Below are 22,850 nucleotides of genomic sequence, written 5' to 3' on the forward strand. Positions count from 1 at the left end.
GTTACAGACTTTGTTTTAAAGTCTATTTTGTCTGATATAAGTATTGCTACCCCAGCTTTCTTTTTGTTTTCATTTGCATGGAATATTTTTTTCCATCCCCTCACTTTCACTCCATGTGTGTCTTTAGATCTCAAGTGAGTCTCTTATAGGCAGTATATAGATAGGTCTTGTATTTCTATCCATTCAGTCACTCTATGTCTTTTGACTGGAGCATTTAGTCCATTTACATTTAAAGTAATTGATAGGTATTCACTTATTGCCTTTTTGTTCTTTGCTTTGGAGTTGTTTTATAGCTCTTTTTTGTTCCTTTTTACTTTTTTTCTCTCTTGTCTTATAATTTGATGACTGTTGTTAGTGTTATGTTTGGATTCCTTTCTCTTTTTTGGTTTGTATCTATTATAGGTTTTTGGTTTGTGGTTACCATGAGGTTCATATATCACAACGTATATTTATAGATGACTATTTTAAGTTGATGATCTCATAAGTTTGAATGCATTCTAACAACCTTATGCTTTTACCACCACTACCCCTCCACCATTTTATGTTTCTGATGTCACATTTTACATCTTTTAATTTTGTGTATCCCTTAACTACATGGCAGGGAATTTGGGTTTTACTTTCAGTAACAACGGAGCCACTAGAAAGTTTGATCAGAGGAGTATCATAATCTAACTCTTATTTTAAGAGAATTTTTATGGCTATTGAATTAAAAATTGGCTGGAGTAGGTGGAGAATAGTTTAAGGCAGAAAGAAAGAGTCCGGTTAAAAGACTATCACTGTAATCCAGACAGAAGATGATATATCTTAAACCTGGTAGAAGTAGATTTGTGTGAAACAGTTTAATTCTGGATATTCTGAAGACAGACCAAATAAGAGTTAACAAGGAATGAAGGAAAGAAAAAAGTCAAAAGTGACTCCCAAGTATTTGACTTAACACCCAGAAGAATGGAGTTTCTAGTGGTATGAGGTGAAATGTGGAAGTTTGAATTGAGTCTGTGTAGAAAAGGAAATTGTAAGATTTGGTTGGAAAGTGGCCTAGGGCCAGTGTCTAGTCCTGAGATGGAAACAAGATTTCCCATCTTATACTTATGCCGGTTTCCCTAGGAGCCTCTGTGCCTCTACAGTTTGAAAGTCATAAAAATCATGTCATCTTTGGAGAGTTCCTATTTATCTCTCTTTAAAAAACTTCTCCCCAAATGGCATGCTCTGTCCTTAGCTCAGCTGTTACCTTTACCTTATACCCATGCTCTTCCTGTATGTTTCAGTCCTCTCCATTCCTCAATCACCAGGCCTGGTAGTAGATTCCACCTCCTAAACACTCCTGTCCATAATCTTGGCCTCTACCCTCAGCAAAGCCATTTTCACCTATCACTGGGATTGTTGTATTACCACTTGATGGGTCTTCATAATTCTACTCCTATAGCCCTTTAAATCTTTCTCTAATGTACCCAGATTGATCTTTCTAAAACAGAAATCTGATGGTGCTCCTTCCTATTTTAAGCACTACAAAAGATCCCAGTGCTTATGATAAAGTATAGTGATCTTAATCTGGCCAAAGCAATCCTGCCTTCCTCTACTACTTCAGTTCTCCCCATTCTCCTGCCTCCTACCCCATGTTCCAAACATTCCAACCTTCTTAAAGTTTCCCAAACATAGTGTGCTCTACCTCATCTATGAACCTTCAAACATGCTTTTCTCCACTCTTCATCCAGCTGATACTCAGCCAGAATGCTCAGCTTCAGTGAGTTTCTTGGTCTAGTGCCCCTCCCTATTCAGTCCTGCCCTAGCACTTAGCTTGCTTAGATGCTCTTCTGTCCTCTAGACTCTAAGTAAACAAGAGCAATAATCATGTCTATCTTATTCTACATTATGTCCCACACTTCCAGCAAGTTCTGAGCAGTCAGAACTAACAGGCACTCATTCCATATCTGTTTAATCCGTAACTCATACCAAATGTTCGTTCTTTAATGAAACATTCCCAAGAGCCCTTCATTGGAAGAGACGGCTTCCTCTTTGGGCCTCCACTGAAAGGGATCACTCCCTCTTTGGGCCTCTATAGATTTTAACTCCACATCTATTACAGATTTATCACTTTCTACCTTTAATGTAGTTACGTAACTTCTATTACTGAACCTGTTTCCTCTTAAGTGCAGAATCCATGTCCAGTTCATCTTTGTATTTTCCCTAGATCATCATACACAGAGCTTTATGTATACTCAGACTCCAATAAATTTTATTTAATTAATGAATGAATTAATAGGGCTTAAATATTATACTTCAGAATTTCTAAATAGGTCAGTTTATAGGGCACATATGCTTTGAGGTAGGAAATGATGGGTGATAAATCCCAAGAGGTAAGTTGAGGCAAGATGGGAGGGGATCTACTTTGCTCAACTAAGACTTAATAATTTGGAAACTGGAGTTTTTTTTTTTTTTTTTTTTGGGAACTGGAGATTTTCGGAGGATAAACCAAGGAGGTACATTATCACAGCTGAATACTTGGGAGATTAATCTGTCCTTAAGATAAATCTTGTGGTACAGAAATGGAGTGCTATCCTGCCTTTATCCCTAGAGTGTGGTAATAGAGGAAGTGAATCTTGGTACTGGTGAGGATTCAGCTCTGTCTTTTAGGTCTTGGGGAAAAAAATTGGGTATAGAAGACAATTATTAGGCATACTATTTTGGCACCTGTTCTTACTATCTCCTCTGGTTTTAACTCTTGATAAATTGTTCCAGTGCACTCTCAAATTATTCAGAATCCATAGAGATAGCTATAGTAGAAATAAATCTCAAAGTTAATCCCTAATTTGTTTTCCAACAGGTTCTCTGACTCTGAGAACACATCATGTTCAAGACTCCAAAATGGGATTTGTGATCAATGCGATCTATTCCATGGCCTATGGGCTCCACAACATGCAGATGTCCCTCTGTCCAGGATATGCGGGCCTCTGTGATGCCATGAAGCCAATCGATGGACGGAAACTTTTGGACTCCCTGATGAAAACCAATTTTACTGGGGTTTCTGGAGACATGATCCTATTTGATGAGAATGGAGACTCTCCAGGAAGGTACTGTTACAATTCACCTCTAGACAATAGAGCCTGATCAAGCTATCTCTTGATCCTCAGGAGCCTGTTTCTCTCCTTTGTGGTTATCTAGGCTTCCTGGCCATGTCTGGCTAGTTCTGACATCACAAAGTGAGTAAAGACAGAGAGGGGAAGCCCCATTTCCTGTGGCCAGGAAAAAATATTAATGCTCATGTCTAAAACGTGCTCTTGGAATCATCACCACATTTCAGAGACCCAAACTTAGAGGCAGGAGCCTCACTTTATCATAGATAATTAAAAGCCGGCTCTATGGTTTCCCTGTACATGTTTGCCATGTTATTCCATGTAGTCTGATCTCTTCTTAGGCCACAGAACTATTCTGAAACAGGAACAATTCCATTTCTGGTAATCCAGGAATAGGGCTGCGTTGTTATTATATTGTTTGCTGTACCTACAGTAAGTTACAAGTCATTTTATTTTAGTATCCTCCAGCTGGAACACTTTCTCCCTTCTTGAGGACTAAAGTGCCTTTCTCTCTGAAATTTTACCTTTCATTATTTATAGACAGGAACCTGAGAAATAAGAACTTACTCATAATTATAGGTCAGCCTCCAGGGAAGTCATTAAGTACCTAGAACTTACCAGTATTCACATCTATCTCAGACTCTAAACTCTTTTTTTTTTTGCCTTCTTTGTGTGTCTATTTATCGGCACGTGGTTCCTATCACAGTCCTTTCGAATAATAAGAGCTAATGTTTATCTGACACTGCTTATGTGATAGACCCTATTCCAGCTAGTCTAAAAGACTTAACTCATTTCATCCTCACAACAAATCCTTGGGGCAGGCGCTGCCCTGGTCCCCATTTGATGGCCAAGGAGACAGATGCTTTGGAGAGGAAGGATCTTGACTGAGGAAGTCACTGCATCTTTGGCAATAGCTGTGATGTGTTCAACACCAAAGTCCAGACTCTAAATTCTTAAGTGACTCTTCACATGAGACTTTTAATCCATGAGGGATAATGTCATTGAAATGATATTCTGACTTGTAGCAGGGCTGGGTCTTTAATCTGCCCTGCATTAGGACAATCAGGGTCCTTTGGTCGCCTGCTGTAAAATCCCTGGTATTTTTCCAGCAACAGCTTTTGCTTGACAGGTGTGCTTGGAGAGGGTGTGTTTACACTCTTTTTGCAGCTGATCCTGCCAAGAGAAGGTCCCATGAGTCCCTCCATGACTCACATGCCATGTGCCCACACATTGTACCAGCCACCTTGGTCTAGCTTGTTTCCATATTCCTGATGTGAACTGGAGTTTGTCCCTGATGCAGCTGTTACTGTCTCACAAGCCAAACTTTTTAAGTGACAGCAGTTCCAAGTCATGCAGCCAAGAGGAAAGCTGGATATTTTCTCTGTTTTAGAGAGTGGAAGAGTATTGCTCCAAGCAAGCTGTTTGTCAAGATAAGATTTTTCAAATATTGTTTTCTACTTTTTGGCTATTCAGTACATTCATGGGAGTGGGGGCAGGAATACAAGCATTTTCCCAGGGCCATAGGGAACTTCATATTTGTTGTAAGGCTTCTTAGGGCAGGTCAATGAATGAGCTCAGTCTTTAGGCTCAGGTCAAAGCCTAGGCTCTGATATCTTCACATGGATTTATTACCCCTGTGTGCACCCCTAGATCACTGACATCACCTTGGGATTTGTTCATAGACTTTGTTGACTGAAGTTCCATCGGTTCAAACAGTTTTCATGTCATATACCCAAGCCAGTTCCACAAACCAGACAGTGAAGAAATGGCTCAGATGGCTCAGCTCTATTCCAGTGGGAAACCTTAATAGATCAGAACATCACTACCTCATTCACAATCCTCCAAATATGCTGGAATGGGGTACATTTAGGACATTGGTTCTTAACCATTGGGGGAACATGAATCTCTTTAAGTTAAATGAAATTTATAGATATTCCCTCAAGGACAATATCCATAAAGTTCTGCAAACAATTTCATAGTTGTTTAGAGACTTTTCATGTATAACTAAGGTTGGGTATTACATTAACCCACTAATAAATGATCAGAATCTGCCTCTGAGGGCATAAGCCAAACTCAGGAAAAGGTGCTTTGCAACTTTTCTGTTTTTCCAATTAATCCAGTTATAGTTACAAAATAATTATAACTAATATTTACCATGTGTGTTCTGAGCCAAGTACTTAGCTAAATCCTCTATATTTTAATCCTATGAGGTAAGTAATATTATCATGTTCTTTTCTAGCCGAAGGCTCACAACTGAGGATTACAAAGATTAAATAACTTGCCCAAAGACAGTCTAATACATGAAAGAGTCAAGATTCTAACTCAATCTTGTGGGCTTCAATTCCTGACCCTGTACAACAGCCTGCCAATTACAGTATCAGAATCAAAACACCACTATTCTCCTAGAAATGTATTTGTAGGCACTATGTTGTTATTTCTCTGGAGTAGAAGTTGCAGCTCAGCTGGATCAAAGACATTCCAACCTGGGCAATGAACTAGAGGAGACTAGGGTGATTAGGAGTTCCCCTAAAATGCCAGAGTCACAAGGGGAAGATCCTAAACAGAGGAAGCTGGGAGAGGTGACAACTCATTCTGGCACACATACCTATGGATAGTTAGGGTCTAATTTAATCATTGTTTTTAAGCCTCACATAATCAGACTACTATCAGTACACACATCTTTAATGAAACCCTTGGGTCAATTGTGTTACAGAATTCTGAATTTTTTTTTTTTTTTTTTTTTTTTTTTACTGTAATGAGCTTTTTGTTTTTTAACATCTTTATTGGAGTATAATTGCTTTACAATGGTGTGTTAGTTTCTGCTTTATAACAAAGTGAATAAGCTATATGCATACATATATATCGATATCCCCTTCCTCTTGCATCTCCCTCCCACCCTCCCTATCCCACCCCTCTAGATAGTCACAAAGCACCAAGCTGATCGCCCTGTGCTATGTGGCTGCTTCCCACTAGCTATTTTACATTTGGTAGTGTATATATGTCCATGCCACTCTCTCACTTCGTCCCAGCTTACCCTTCCCACTCCCCGTGTCCTCAAGTCCATTCTCTACATCTGCATCTTTATTCCTGTCCTGCCCCTACGTTCTTCAGAACCATTTTTTTTTTTTTTAGATTCCATACATATAGTGTTGGCATACGGTATTTGTTTTTCTCTTTCTGACTTTCTTCACTCTGTATGACAGACTCTAGGTCCATCCACCTCACTACAAATAACTCAATTTCATTTCTTTTTATGGCTGAGTAATATTCCATTGTATGTATGTGCCACATCTTCTTTATCCATTCATCTGTCGATGGACACTTAGGTGGCTTCCGTGTCCTGGCTATTGTAAACAGAGCTGCAATTCTGAATTTCTGATTTTACAAAAGTCATATAATGCCTCCTGCATACCGTGGAGCACACTTCTTAAACAACTCATTAATATTTCTACAGTAAAACATATGAATATTCATAGGAAGTGTGATAAATAGAGTATAAATAGTCTCATGACAGTGTGGGTCAAGTTCTGTCACTAGATAAGTTGAGAATGGGTCATGTTTTGCTGCCAAGTGAGTTATGAAAAAACTTATGGTTTTCAGAGCTCTGAGGATTTCAGGAATTATAGATAAGAAATATGGACCTTTACTGTTTGCCATCAAGGGGACAGACCACAGGTTGGCAAGCTACGGTCTACAGGCCAAATCAGGTCTGCTATCTGTTTTGGTAAATAAGGTTTTACTGGAACACAGTCTCTCTCATTTATTTAGAGACTATCTGTAGCTATTTCATGCTACACTAACAGTGTTGAGTAGTTTCAACAGAGGCCTAAAATATTTACTGTCTGTCCATTTATAGCAAAAGTTTTCTGACCCCCGATAGATATACAGAGAGTCCACTGACGACTAAGGTTTAACAAGCCTAGCTGTTGCCTAGGACTGACCATAAATCGGCAGAGGAAACATGGAGAGTCAACATCAGCCTAAGTACAACTGACTATTTAAGGCAAAAATGTTAACATTATATTGTGGGGTTTATAAGTACGAGGATGTAAAACATTTGACAATGTGGCATAAAGGAATGGGGTATAAAATTATACAGGGGCAAGTTTCTTATATTTTACATTAAGTGACACAACATTAAGTAGAATAAGTTAAGAATGCCTATTAAATCCCTTGGGCAGTTAAAATTTTAATACAAGAGAAATAACTAAAAAGCCAAGAGAAGAATACTTTAAAAAAAAATTGGTTAATACAAAATAAGGCAGGAAAAGAGGAAAAGATGGACAAAAACAGATATGACAAGTAGAAAATAAGGCTGGAACACTAGAAATTCGCAGATGCTGACCTGGTTTGCACACAGATTCTTAATATGTGACTCTGTCCACAGAAGGACTTAAAAAAGCACCTTAGCCTCAGAACTGTAGACTGAGAGGACCTTAAGGGTCATATAAATCTAGTACTCTCCATAGTCCCTTCCTCCAAATGATGTTTCAGTTCCCCTGACAACAACCTTGCTTCAGCCCCTTGGGTAAAGAGAACCTCACATCTTATGAGGAAGCCTGCTCTAATTTTCAGAGTTATAACCACTTAGAAAGTTCTTTATTTCTCTTCAACTGAACCCTGCCTTCCTCTAGTTTCTATTCTGTGCTTTTTTTTTTTTTTTAAACATCTTTACTGGAGTATAATTGCTTTACAATGGTGTGTTAGTTTCTGCTTTATAACAAAGTGAATCAGCTATACATATACATATATCCCCATATCTCCTCCCTCTTGAGTCTCCCTCCCACCCTCCTATCCCACCCCTCTAGGTGGTCACCTAAATAGACATTTCTCCAAAGAAGATATATAGATAGCCAACAAACACATGAAAGAATGCTCAACATCACTAATCATTATTTTGTGCTTTTAACTGAACTTTTTTCTCTTTGGTTGCAATACATTTTATCTGGTTTTTTGTTTGTTTTTTTTTGAACACTTTAGGAAATTCATTCGAACAAATTTTCAGTATATTTCAACTCTAAACTGTGGCCAGTTAAGGAAGAGACAGACGTGGGGAGGCAGAGAGAAAGGGGAAAGAAGAAAGAGGTATTAAAGAAGACATTACACAAACCCACACTCAGTGATGAGAGAAAAGGTTCAGGAGCAGAGATGGAGAAACCAAGGGGCCCAGTGAGAGAGGGCGAGAGAGCAAGAGTGAGAATGAGAGAGAATTAAACAATGGGTTACAATGGCAGAAAGCCATTATGTACTTTAATTCTTATCTAAAATTTAAGTAAGAGTATTTTTCAAACACTCACTCTCACTTTTGATGGAGAATAAAATCTATATCCTATCTCTGAAAACTAAAAGAATTCATATTAATTGACAAGAGAAGGGAGGAGGGGTCTTCTTTTACAGAGAATTATTCTGAGCTATTTCTTTTTTTCATGTACTGCTACCAAAGATTTTTACAATCATGTTGTATTTTCACAGCTATAACCCACTAGTGATAATATCTCTGTGGTTGTCTGGTAAGTAAGAAATAATTACCATAAATCTAAGGGCTAATTCCAAAGGGAGGATTCAGTATCTGTAATAAATTTAAAGTAGGTTGATTGGTTTGAACCAAAATTAAGGTTTAACTTTTCTCAAAATCACTTCCCTGTCAAATATGACATTTTCCATTCTATAGAGTTATCATGTTTATTTTTCAAAAATTGGATCCCTTGACTTTTTACCATTTCTCCAATATAAAACAGATTTCTACAACAGTTAAGCAATGGAAGTTGATCTTTTAGCTCTATTGAGTTTATTTGGAGTAGTCTAACGGAAAAGAACCAACAGCAGACTTGAAGTATTAAGAGTGAGTATAGACTTGCATTCTCTCCAATCTGGTATCACTCATTACCTCACCAAGCTTCAGGTCCATTATCTGTACAATTGACAGTTTGGACTAGACCTCGTCAAAGTTAACAACTGGTAGAAATGGGTTGATGGCTCATTTGGGGGTGAGCAATGAAACTCTCTTCATATCTCTTCAAATCAGTAGCAGCAAAGAAAAAAAATCTTCCTGACGCTAACAATTTCTTCCTTTCTCCCAGCCTAGAACGTTCAAAGGTCATTTGCTCACAGGCAGTCAGTCACCTTTTGAAGCCTTAGAGGCCCATGTAGCCAATTTGAAGTAGCCAATGCCATAATGTATGAGTTCTTTTTACCTCAGTGCTCTGTGTTCTAATATCTCAACTCACTGCATGCTTAGTAGCCACTGCATAACTGTGACAGAGTGGAAATGTGTTAAGACTCAGCTCTGTATCCTACAGATTGGTACTTTTAGAAGTGGAATTTAGACAGTTACTCAAAATTGCTACTGACTGCAAATAAAACACTGTAGGATAACACTGAACAGCTAACCAAACTTAAGAATAAGTTAACATTCTGAAAAAAACACTACAGTAAAAAATGTGATTGGGAGTGAAAACAGAATAGTATCATTTTCAATGTAGGTCCAAACAGATTGATGTCAGCTTTGTTCTTAGCATTTCTGTACTGAGCATTGGTAATCTGGTCACTTGAACCCAAAAGCTAGAAAGTTTTCCATACATATCAATTTTCAAATAGCTCAACATGCTAAGCATGGAGGTTGAAGGAAGAAGCATTTAGAAGAGCCCGTCTACCAATCCTACAAGTCCTGGAAAATAAAAGCACAGGGTACTATGTGAAGACACTGTATACCTAAGACATACCTAGAGATGTGTCTACAGGAACTGACAGTGGTGGTATTGCTCATCCAGTGACCTCAGATTGGAAAATTATTTCAGAAATGCTTCTCTGGAAGTGTGTGTGTGTGTGTGTGTGTGTGTGTGTGTGTGTGTGTGTGTAAAATCCTATAAATAATCACATTAACTTTCCCTCTTTACATCTCTATCCCCATATAAACGCTGAGAATTCACGAGGTTCTAGTATCTTCCAGCATTTTTACATTGCATGAGGTGCTTTAGAAGCTATCGATTTTCAGAATTATTTTAAACATCATTCCTGAAAGTATCTTTATACAATGAGTTTAGCCACTGATAAAGGGTAAAATGAGAAAGGCAAAATCAGGTCGTATCCAAATTACCTCCTCATTCCCTAAAGCTGAAGACAAGATTAAAGATTTACCAAAATTCTCCCTTGGTTATTAGCAAAGGAAAATTTACCATTTTATTTGAGTGGAGATGAAAACCTTGCTATCTTTTTAAGAAGCCTAAAAGTAGTACTTGTTTAAACTTCTTGAAGTTATTCCAAAACTGTCTCTCATCATGCTGAGGTCAAGTCACCTTCTCACATGGGATTATTTTCTATTTCAGGTATAAGCTTGAAAGTTCAAAAAAAAAAAAAAAGGTCTCTGAAGAGAAAGTGAAACAGACAGGCTTTTTGTTATTCTAAAGTGTACTGTCATGGAAAATTCCAGTGTCACCAATATGACAATAGGTACATTTTGGAGGACAGAAATCTATTGCTTCTTCATAGCTGAATATTTACATTTTTAGCTGAATAATTATTATATTCTTGTTCCTAAGGTATGAAATAATGAATTTCAAGGAAATGGGAAAAGATTATTTTGATTATATCAATGTTGGAAGCTGGGACAACGGAGAATTAAAAATGGATGATGATGAAGTATGGTCCAAGAAAAGCCACATTATCAGATCCGTGTGCAGTGAACCATGTGAGAAAGGCCAGATAAAGGTAAAGTGGAGTCTGTGTTTCTTTAATTTTTGTTGTAAATTCAAAAGTATTCACTAGCATTGACTGTTTTTAACAAGTTTAGATATTTGTTTTGCCTTTTCCACTGTAAGCTTCTAATTTTTAGAAGAAATTTTTTTTTAAATCTTTTCTCATTAATTCCTTATGATATCTAGTAAAACCCACAATAGCCTTAGTAGTTGGACTGGCTGCACCAATTGATGAGTCAAGCTCACACCCTTTCTACTCATGTAAGCCTTTAAAGACATGCTTCCTGGGAATAAATAGTTCACAGCTGGAAACCACATCAATTTCTAATTAACTTAAATATTTACCAAACTCCCACTAATGTAATAGTTTACATTAATGGCACAAAAATAAGTCAGACACATTTACTCTTAGAAGATTTATAGCATGGATGAGAAAAAATATCATGGGCACAGATAAGTAATGTCATGTGAAATGTGATGACTTCATTCAGAAAGAAAAAAAGGGAGCTAAATAAGTTCATACAAAAGAAAGGGACAGGGACTTCCCTGGTGGTGCAGTGGTTAATAAGACTCCACACTCTCAATGCAGGGGCCCCGAGTTTGACCCCTAGTCAGGGAACTAGATCCCACATGCATGCCACAACTAAGAGTTTGCATGCCACATCTAAGGAACCTGCATGCCACAACTAAGGAGCCCAGGAGTCACAACTAAGGAGCCTGCCTGCCGCAACTAAGACCCAGCACAACCAAATAAATAAATATATATTTTAAGAAATGAGTTAATATATGTCAAATAGTACAGTGTTGTGTACATGGTGCAGTAAAGGTGCAATAAAAATTTTTTTAAAAAAGGGACAGATTTCTTCCAAATAAAATGTCAGACACTGAACCAGGAAAAATGGATATGACTTCAGAGACATGTAGGGAAATGATCGTTTATGTAGAGGGAATAATAACAGGAAAGGTACAGAAGTAGTCAGATTGTTCTGGAATAACAGTGAATAATCTAGGGGGCTTTGCTCTAAATGGTTATTGTAAAAGAGAAAGTTGCAATGATAGATTGAAGCCACATTTGCGGAGAGTTTTGGATGCCATACTAAACAGGCTGAACTTAATTTTTTATTAACCAGGAGTCTGAGAATAATTTTGACCAAGATGCTGACATATAATAGGTGAAGATGCATGGGTAGAGTTACAAAACATAAATAAAGAAAGAAGAGACAAGTTAGAAGGACACTGTGATAGTGGTGACAAGGTCCCTGAATTATGGAAGAAACAGTGAGAATGGAAAGGGGGTAGGGGAGGTATTTGAAAGAAACATTACAGAGGTAGCCTCAATCAGCCCTGGCTATCAACCACAAAGCCTAAAATATTTACTATCTGGTCCTCTGCAGAAAATGTTGCCGACTCTTAATATTCAGTGACGGTCTACATCTTGGCCAGTCATCTTGCAGTTAAACACTTCATGTGAAATTCTTTTTAGACTCACTTAGAATATCAATTGTTCATAATTTCCAGTTCTTCCCAGAGAAAGATTCGTCTGTGTAAATTACTACATGGAAGTTGTCTCTGTTTTGACCCTTCACAGCAATATAGTTTGAGCCTGTAACTTCAAAATATTGAATATCTGTTTCAAGAGATTTCTTTATATATACTTTGCTACCCCCTTCTCCTGGGAATAACTTACCCAGTGGAAGAATCTGACTCCCTATTATCATATTTTCAATACTAGTTAATTTGTTAAAATGGTTATAGAGTCTTTTTTTAATCCCAAATTCTGTTCTCCTAACCAGATCTCATTTTCACTCCATTAAATATACAATTGACTACATTTTCTTGATATGGTTTAATTAGGTCACTGAACAACTTCACTAATGATATCAACACATCACAGAATTGTTCAGATTTGTTAACTCAGTGCCCACGAACGGACACTTAGTCTAGCAAAGGTTCAAATATATAACATACTGTTATTCATAAAGAAAGCATCACTACTTCCAGGGTGCTTTTTTACACTTTAAAAAAAATTTTTTTTTTTAATTTATTTATTTTTGGCTGCGTTGGGTCTTCGTTGCTGCGCACAGGCTTTCTCTGGCTGCAGCGAACATGGGCTACTCTTTGTTGCGGTGCGCAGGCTTCATATTGCGGTGGCTTCTCTTGTTGCAGAGCACGGGTTCTAGGCGTGTGGGCTTCAGTAGTTGTGGCTCGTGGGCTCTAGAGTACAGGCTCAGTAGTTGTGGCGCACGGGCTTACCTGCTCCACGGCATGTGGGATCTTCCCGGACCAGGGCTCGAACCCGTGTCCCCTGCATTGGCAGGCGGATTCTTAACCACTGTGCCACCAGTGGAAAAAAATGGAAATTAATCTGAAAGAGAATTGTCACCACCTCCTGTATTCAAAATGAGCATGAGGGGCTTCCCTGGTGGCGCAGTGGTTGAGAATCTGCCTGCCAATGCAGGGGACATGGGTTCGAGCCCTGGTCTGGGAAGACCCCACATGCTGTGGAGCAACTGGGCCTGTGAGCCACAACTACTGAGCCTGCGCTCCGCAACAAGAGAGGCTGCGACAGTGAGAGGCCCGCACACCGCGATAAGCAGTGGCCCCCGCTCGCCGCAACTAGAGGAAGCCCTCACACAGAAACGAAGACCCAACACAGCCAAAAATAAATAAATAAATAAATAAATTTATTTTTTAAAAAGTCTGATAAAAATGAGTGTGAAACAGAACATAAATAACAAATAAAAAAAGTAAAACAAATCAGTTCTGAATGATCAGAAGAAGACAGTAAGTTGTCACTATTTATTCAAAAAAAGATTGTAATATTGGAATTAATCTTGGAAAAGGGCATGAACTTATTCTGGTAAAAAAACTGAAATTTACAAAGCAATGCAAATTGAATCACAGAAAGCACATTTCTAAGAGGAAAAACGCAACTACTTTTGTTTGCCAGGCTACTAAGAAAGAATCCTTCAGCATTTGAAATGTGCCTCCTTGCATTACAAAATCTAGTAACTGTCCAGTGATAGTTTTATCAAGTGTGGTTGAAGTCACCCTGAAAATGAAATTCATGTCTCTATATGGATACTTATATGTATATTACTAATAAAACAGTTAATATTTTTAAAGTGTTCTACAGTTTCCAAATCATTGTGATATTCTATCTAATCCTCAGGAAACTCTATAAAGGCAGGTATTATTTTAAAAGCATTAGTCTCGGTTGTATGAAACAGGATCAGCTGCGAGACTGCTCAAGGCTGCACATTATTTAGTGGCTATAAGTAAGACTAGAACCTTGGTGCCTCTTGATTCTCAAGCCAGTATTCTTTCCTCCACATCTTTCAAAATATCACGAACTCTATCTTTATACAGACCAATAAGGCTCAATATTTATAAGCATGGCCATGAAGTCCAACAGGCATTATTTGATCCCTCATTTACCCACGTGTTGTGTGAACTCACTACGTGCCTTAGTTTTCATCCCTAAAAAAATGAATAAAATAAAACCAACCACCTTATACAGAGCTGTTCCAATGTTTCAATGAGATGACACGACATGGCATGCACTAAATCACCAGCAAACAGTCAACATTATTATGAAGAATGCTTTCAATAGATTAAGCAGGTCTAATTAGCAATTTTACCTAATTGATCTAGTTATTTTAGGGAAAGGATGTTTCAGGCCCTTCTGTCATCATTTCCTACTTGTATTGTTGCGATGTCAAGAGTCAGCACAAGGGACAGTACACAACAGAAGAAAGGGGTGCCAGCCTACAACTGTATTTGGCTATAGATATCTAGACATTATTATCAAAGGTCATTAATAGAGTCAGCATCTAAGACAAGGATAAGAAGTGTAACTACTCCTGCGTCTGGTTATTAATCAGAGTTTTAATTATTTATAGGAATGTTTAATGAATGCTATCTCTATTCCACAGAGGCTACTCATGCACCAGTGGTGGAAAAAAAATAAAAGACATCCATGTCTAAAGGATAATATCTAGGACTCTTTCAACTGTTAAATTATTTCAATTATTTTCCATTGCCTTAAAAAAATTAAACACATGAAGAGGTATATAATAGTCTCAGTGACCTTAACCATCTTCATCCCAAGCAAATCAAAACTACTAGTATAGGAAGGAATGGGCTGAATTATTGAACCAGATTTTTAGCAGAAACAGTCCAAGAGGTGATCTCCAGAAAAAACTTCATCTTCTGCTTCTTAATTCAAAATAAATTCCTAATTATTTTTTATCAATATGGATAGATTTTTGAACTTTAGCAGGTATACAATGTGGGTTTTTTGGCTAACAATTATTCAACTAGTGGAGGGAAGCCAAGGTAAATCCAGAGAGCAAAAGTTCTTAATTTGAAGCAAAGAAAGGCACAAACTCTGAGAAAAATTCAGTTACATACACACATACAGAAATGTATATATATTTACATGTGAGCACAAACACGGACGCTTAATACAGGTGTCTAAAGCTAATTACCACAGATTTGCACTTAATTTCATTCTTGACCCTGTCACCAACAGATTTTATGATGTTGGACTGGTTGCTTAAACTCAGCCTGTGTCTTTAATTATAAAATGACAATGTCAATACTTACACTGCCTCTCCGAAAACATTTGAAATAACTTATGTGAAAGCCCCCTTCTGCTTTGTAAAGCAGTACATCTGAATAAAGGATTGCTGGGTTTTTATCTCTGTGAAAAAATAATCAAAATTTTTAATATTTGCCTTAGGTGATCCGGAAGGGAGAAGTCAGCTGCTGTTGGACCTGCACAGCTTGTAAAGAGAACGAGTATGTCTTTGATGAGTACACCTGCAAGCCATGCCAGCTGGGGTCCTGGCCCACTGATGACCTTACAGGTACATGTATCACAATGTCAGCACAGGTACATCCCCCAAAATCAACTCAAGAAGGACACAGACATGGGAGGAGGGGGGTCACATCTCCAAGCATTTCTCATCTTGGTGGAACTGTTTATGCAACAAAGAATTCCCTTAGGAACAGACGCCTTCCCAACACCTGGGCTAATCATGAAAATCTTTAGATCGCGCGGAGAAATCGGCCTATATTCCTGCCCTCACCCCCAGACTAGATCAGAATCCTTAGGTTTTTCTACTGGGCATTTTCAGTCCAGGATATTCCCAGAAGTTCCTAAGCAGGGCCCCAGTTAACTGTGATTTGAGGTGTAGAGAGAGAAGTATTAGCCGGAAGAGACTAAAATATGCCATGACATAGCCAAGAACAAAAAGGTAGCACAGAATTAGGTAGAATTTGGTCTACAACTCTTTGTTTCTCTTATTGCTTTTCCTTAATCTAAACCACAAACTTCCAACTAATGAGTTTTCAAATAATGTCAACACAGGGTAAGGCTCATCTCTGCTTGGTTTGGGGGGAGTTTGGGGAGGGGGGTTACTTTTTTGTTTGTTTCTGTGATGTTTTGGTTTAGGAGTTTTTTCCTCCAAAAATGTGAAGGAATTATTGCCATTGTGTTCTCAATATGATATTTCATAGCTATTTCTAATCTTTACATTATGAAAACAGGATACCTTCCATCTTTCCTTCCAATTCCTTCAATAAACATTGAGCAAATGCATATTAGATGCCTATTTGCCTACCACTGATATAAAGACGTAAAAATGAAGCTATGCCCTCTATCGTCAAGAAGTTAATGAGGGAGGTAAACAGTGAAAATGTGATTACGATAAAGGACACAGGTTTGCGGACATGGAGTATGAGGAGGGGACCTGTGAAACTAAGTTTTCCAGGGAATTAAGAGAAAAAGACGTTCCAGGCAGAGGGCCCACCACGTGGTATGTCAGGTCACCTAGTGGTTTTACAGTTAAGGTGGATTAAGCACAAACTCCTAGAGGCTAGAGAATTATAACGTCATCAGTGTTAGACTCGACCCCTCATAGCACAAGAGATTATCCATGGTAGTTGTATTAGCTTATTCCAAAAACCTGGTTCTAAAAATCCTGTGATTCTGGGCCTTTTGAGGCCAGCTCACATTAAGACTTGTTTTCAGTGACTGGTATTTATGCAGAAGACATTCCTTTTCTTAAAACAAAAAATTTTAAAATTCTGATTTAATAAAACACCCAAGTACCTTGTGTCCTATTTTCACCATTAGATGATAAGCTTTCTGATACTCATACATCCTGCTATCCCCAGAGCCAAGTCAGTGCTGAACACAGAGTCTTTAATAAATTTAGTTTACAGATAAACTAAAGCACACACACGCACACACGCACGCACACACACATACAGTAAAAATGTAAGAAAGAAAAAAATATGATTGGTTCTCTTGTGAGGGAAATGAAGAGCAGTTTTGGTGATCTTTTCCTTTATACTACTTGTTTACTTTTCCTAATTTCTAATTTCAATATGGATTATCATTAAACTGAAAAACTATTTCACAGATTCAACTATCCACATGGCTAAGCACCTTGAACGTGAATATGCAGATGTAATTTTTTGTCCTATGTTTCGTAAAACTATCACAATGAACATGGTCTGCTTTTTCATTCATTCAACAGAAAAGTATTTTGTTATTACTATTTGCACTATAATAATAGGTGCTGGAGAAATTGGGGTTAAAAATAGACATGGTTCTTATATCACTTACCATCTTGTTGGGAGAGAGACATTTCTTTCTCTCTCTCTCTCTCTCTCTCTCTCTCTCACACACACACACACACACACACACACTCTCAGACACATACAGACAGGCATGGACAAATTGTGTTAAGTAGTATGAAGTAAAAGAACAAGAGTAAAAAAAAAAAAAAAAGAAAATATTAGGGGAGACATAATTTAAATTTGTGGTCATAAAAGATCTCTGAAGAAGTGAAGATTAGCTGAGATCTAAATGATAAATACAGAAATAGCTATCAAAACATGATGAGAAGGGCATTTCTTGCTGAGGCAAAAGCATATGTGAAAGTCTGTTTATGGGTAAGCCAATGGAAAAACGATGTCAGAAGAGATCAGAAAGGTAGCAGGGGCTAGATCATATACTGTACAGCCTTGTAGAACAGGTTCAGGATTTGAGTTTTTAATACCAAGTACAATGAGAAACCTTTGCAGGGACTGTAGGAGAAGAGGAAAACATGATTGGACGTATAATTTTAAAACATTACTCTGGTTGCTGTGAGGGAGAATAATTTGGATAGGGATGGAAAGTGGAACCAGGGAGATAGGCAGGATGGTTACTGCAGGTTGCCACTGCAGGCACCAAGAGCTCTTGGTGTCTTGGGCTAAACAGTGTGCATTGGAAGATTTCAGATATACTTTGGAGTAGAACCAACAGGACATACAGATGAATTGGTTGCAACAGATATTAAGTAAGGATACCAAATTTTCTGCCTTGAGGAAAATTTGCATTCTTTGATAAGGATCAATAGTTTGGTTTTAGACAAGATCAGCTTGAGATGCCTTTGAGATTTTCAAGTATGAATTAATTAATTTAACAAATTAAGGCCTTAGTTTGTGCCAGAAATGTAATAGAAACTGGAAATGTAAAACTTAGTCTAAGTTTCCAAGAAACTTATAATCTAGTGGGAGAAAAGCATATAAATAAGTAACCATGCGGTAGACCAAGTGCTGTAGGTGAGAAATGAGCACAGTATTATGGAAAAATGGAGAAGGGCACACCTAACCCTGGAGAAATTAGAGAAGGTTTAGTCTTGAGGCATAATCTTTAAGCTCATTTTAAAAAAAGTGAAGAAGATCCTATTGGGAAAAGTGTGCAGCACTGAGGCTATGAACGGCACCAGCATCCTCCTAATTTCTCCAAACAAAAAGAAGTGAGTCATCTGAACTCTTCTCTCTTCTTGGCAACCCGTATCCAGTCACTTAGCAAGTCTGCCTATTTGCGTTGCTAAATATTCTTCTCCCTCCTTCCTCTCCATTTATTGGTACAACTCTTCCCTTGACTAAGTTATCATCTCACGTTTGACTATTGCAGTAATTTCCCAGTTTATTTCCCTACTCCCAAATTTATGCCACATGCCTCCAAGTTTGTTTTTCATCTTGCTACTAGATAATGTATCCAAAATACAGATTTGTCCCTTTCATTTCATTGCTCAACACTGACCAGTGTTTTCATATCTCTATGGGATATGTCCAAGTTTTTCAACACGGCATACAAAATTCCCTCCCTCCCTCACCCTCCTATGATCTTTCTAATTTCAATCATCACCACTTTATAATTCTCATTTTACATTCTAGTATCAAGGGCTGCTTATAATTCTCATCTACACACAATGCTATTCGACTCCTCCACGTCCGTACAGGGGTCACCTTCCTTGCCTGGAGCGCACTTACTCCACTTTGTTTACTCCTGCTCACCTTTCTTACTCAGCCCAGATGTCACCTTCTCTATGATGCCTTCTTTGTGGTACTTAGACTAGTAAGTCCTCTATTTTGTATTTCTTAAGCAAATTCTGCTTCCCTCTTTACATCATTTTCAAACTGGATTTTAATGGTCTATATCCTTATCTGCATCCCCTACTGAATCATTAGTTTCTCAAGGACATAACCATATCTCAATCACCTTTGCATTCCTAGCATCTAACACAATGCCTGACACAGAGCAGGCACTCAGTAAATGAGTGTCAATCTGCAGTAAATGATGGGGAGTGTTACAAATGAAGATGGAAGTAAGTATTAGGGCCATCCTCTGAAGACAGCCTTTAACTAAGGAGTTTGGACTTTATCCTATAGACAAGTGTGAGGCCAGTGAAGTTTTTCAAACAGAAGAATGAAATGATTTTCCTCTGGCTACATGCATACATGTGAGTGTGTGTGTATATGTGGGAGGGGAAAGAAAGTGGGAGGGGAGAAGGGAGAATAAATATCAAACCTGAAAAGGTCTCCACATTGATATTATGTGAGATTTAACCTTCCATTAAGATCTCCAGCACTTTTCCAAAGAGCCTATAGCTGTTTGCAGCCCATCTCATTGACTCTGATTCAAAGTAACTTGGCACTTGGCACTGCTAGCTAAGCCAGAAGACTGCTCTGATGGCTTCAGCTATTCCAAAGCCTGCCACAGAGATGCTTGGGGCTGGCTTCAGAGGATACTGTAAGTCTTTCTTCTACCCACCCGGCTTACAGTTACCCCACTTCAGCCTATAACGTGACAGCTCAGGTCACTTTGGGTCAGTGCCCCCATTGTGATAACGGCAACTGACACATACATGTTTCCTGTGTGCCAGGAACTCTTTGAAGCATCTCACAAATGTTAATTCATTTAATCCCAACACAGCTCTATAAGATTGTTAGCACAGTTAGAAATCTTAGAATTGAATAATTGTTTAGAGAAACAACTAGGAGTGGCAATCAACTGACATTAACGTCTATATTCTATTTAGCCATTTACTTTTATATGTTCATAGAAAGATGTCTGAAGTGAACATTACCTTAAGGAAAAATGCTTATGAGTGGTGAGATTGCGGGTTACTTTTTTGCGCACACACGTACACACACACGTATGTGCATATAATATTGAATTATATTAAGAGCATGTATTTTTATCAATATATCCATGAAAATAAATCTTAAGCTAGCCATACTTTTAATAGTCATCATAAATTGGCAGGAACCAGGAACCAGGAATTAAGAAGAGAAAGAAAGAAAACCAGGCATGAAAACCAGGAAGAAAAGAAAGAAAGAAGATTTTTAAATGGAGGATGAGGGTGGTACCTAACAATATTCCTAATTCAAATTATTTTCATTAAGTACAGCAAGTAGTTATTCTTTCTCTAACAATCTTCAGGTATCCATGTTAGCAGTGAATAGGATAAACAGGACCCCTGCCCTCAAAGTGATTATCATCCTAAATATTGACAAGTAATAATAAGGTGCTGAGCGTTAACAGAGAAGACCGGAATGGTGTAGGAGCCTGTATCAGTGGAAGCTACTCAGATGAGGTTTAAAGTTGCCTCTTCAAGGAACTGTATACATGCAAGAATTAAAGTAAAGATGGAAGTCGGCCAGATTCAAATGAAAGAGAGGAGTGCCTTGGACACAGAATACAGAAACTGAGGAGGAACTGGGAGCACGGGGGCATGGGGGGAGGGACTGAGACAGGCAAGCCAAGCAAAGGCCAACTCTTGCAGGGCTTCGTAAGCCATGGTAACTATTTTAAAGTTTATTCTAAGGGAAATTAAAAGCCATTATTTATTCATTCAGCTATCTATCTAGTCATTCACTCAACAAACATATAACTAGCACTTCCTCTGTTCCCAGCAATGTTCTAAGTGCTGAAAATATTTCTCTGACCAATACATAAAATTCTCTGCCCTTATAATGTTTACATTCTAGAGAACAGTTTTAAACAGGGCAACTATTATCTCCAGGAATATCCAACAATTGAATAAGAAAGGAAATGCAATCATGATGGACTGCTTTATAAATATTATGCACACAGTCAAAATGCAAAGTGTAAATATTGTTTAAAAACATGAGTAGAAAGGATACTGATTTCAGAATGATGGTTTCATCTGGAGAGAGATGGGAGGGAGTCAGGTAGGATTTACAAGAGAGGTTTCAATTATATCTGCAAGCTGTGTGTATATGCAATTTGAAACAAATATGACAAAATATCAACATTTGTTAAATCTGGATTTTTACGTTTGTTCTGCACTTCCCTGCATATTTAAAATTTTTATAATTTAAAATACTTCATATGATCTGAGCTATTTAAATACTGAATACTAGAAGATAAAATTTTTAAATAAAGACTAAATTGGGGACTTTAAAAGAAGGAAGAGAGAAAACCACAGGAAGGAAATTTTGCAAGTCACAATGTGAATCTGTTGGTGGTTTGGACTGTGATGATGTAGTGGGAATAAAGGGCAATGAAGAGATCAGAAATTTAAATCAACAGGAGGAGGGCATTGTTTCGCTGAGAGAAGAACAACTGCAATGTGGTCTGGTTTGAAAGAGGAAGGAGGAAAAAATAGTGGAAGGCAACAATTTGGCTAGGCACTCAGATAATTCCCTACAAGATTCTGCCAAGACAACTTTTTCACTGCACACCGTTCCCCACCAGATACGTGCAAAAACTGTCCTAGAAAGAATCTTTGTTTTCTCTCAAAGAATTTGGGATGGGTTATAAGTAGCAGATCTTTAGCTGCCCAGTCCAAAGCTAAAGCCATGGAAACCCTTTCAGGTGGGTTTGCCAACTCTGGCAACCTTCCAACAAACCCAAGTAAAAGGAAAAAGAAAACACAACACGGCTTTCAAAAAGTAACTCAGTGGGAAGCTTTATGACAGAAAGTTAGAATGATTTCCTGCTTCTCACGCGCAAAGAAATGTATCTTATTTATTTTAAGTGCAAAGCTGTAAAATGGAAGGAGGGCAGTGCCTATCAACCTTTGAATGTCAATAGGAACATTCTCTAGGAAGTTCCTTTCGTTCCCTAAGTTACCTAATTGCTTGGGAGGTTGGAACCTTTGTATCTTCACTTCAGGGGCAAAAAGAGAACAGAGTCAAACAAAAGGGAGTTGGTGGGAAGCTGGGAGGGAGTGGAGGATGAGCTCCAAGGAGGCAGAACCACTGACAAGTTTTACAACTCCAGCATTTGAGTTACTCTCTTCCTATAAATACTTCCTTTATTTGTGTTCCTCAGTTTGTCCCGCTTTTCTTGGGACTTTTTTTTACCTTTTAATAAATAAGTAAATAAAAACGTGGGGAGAAGCGCTTTTCATCACCAATATTTTTTTAACATCCTTATTGGAGTATAATTGCTTTACAATGGTGTGTTAGTTTCTGCTGTACAACAAAGTGAATCAGCTATACATATACATATGTCCCCATATCTCTTCCCTCTTGCGTCTCCCTCCCTCCCACCCTCCCTATCCCACCCCACTAGGTGGTCACAAAGCACCGAGCTGATCTCCCTGTGCTGTGTCATCACTAGTATTTTTAACTATCTTATGCATTGTCCTTTTGAATCCTATGAGGTAGACTTTATTATTTTACAGCTGAATTAATTAAGACCCAGGAAGATTCTATAAGTTGCTCAAGGTCACAAAACTAGTGGAAAATCAAACCCAGGCACTGTGAT

The 22,850-nt window shown here is 38.1% G+C and overlaps 2 protein-coding genes across 5 annotated transcripts in view; one reads left to right on the forward strand and one right to left on the reverse strand.

Moving 5' to 3' along the window:
* GRM5 (glutamate metabotropic receptor 5) overlaps nt 1–22,850 on the forward strand; it is a 543,363-nt gene that overhangs the window by 440,802 nt on the left and 79,711 nt on the right. For all 4 annotated transcript variants that reach the window (XM_082410113.1, XM_082410114.1, XM_082410115.1 and 1 more), the window contains 3 exons: nt 2,822–3,068; nt 10,610–10,778; nt 15,510–15,636. In XM_082410113.1, coding sequence (XP_082266239.1) covers nt 2,822–3,068; nt 10,610–10,778; nt 15,510–15,636 — 543 coding nt within the window. The remainder of the gene's footprint in view (nt 1–2,821; nt 3,069–10,609; nt 10,779–15,509; nt 15,637–22,850) is intronic.
* Nucleotides 1–22,850, reverse strand: part of LOC309636771 (uncharacterized protein) — a 355,047-nt gene that overhangs the window by 90,508 nt on the left and 241,689 nt on the right. The gene's annotated exons all lie outside the window — the stretch shown is intronic.

The sequence above is a fragment of the Balaenoptera physalus genome (assembly GCF_965194825.1).
Source record: "Balaenoptera physalus genome assembly, chromosome: 10".
NCBI classification, from domain to species: Eukaryota; Metazoa; Chordata; class Mammalia; order Artiodactyla; family Balaenopteridae; genus Balaenoptera; species Balaenoptera physalus.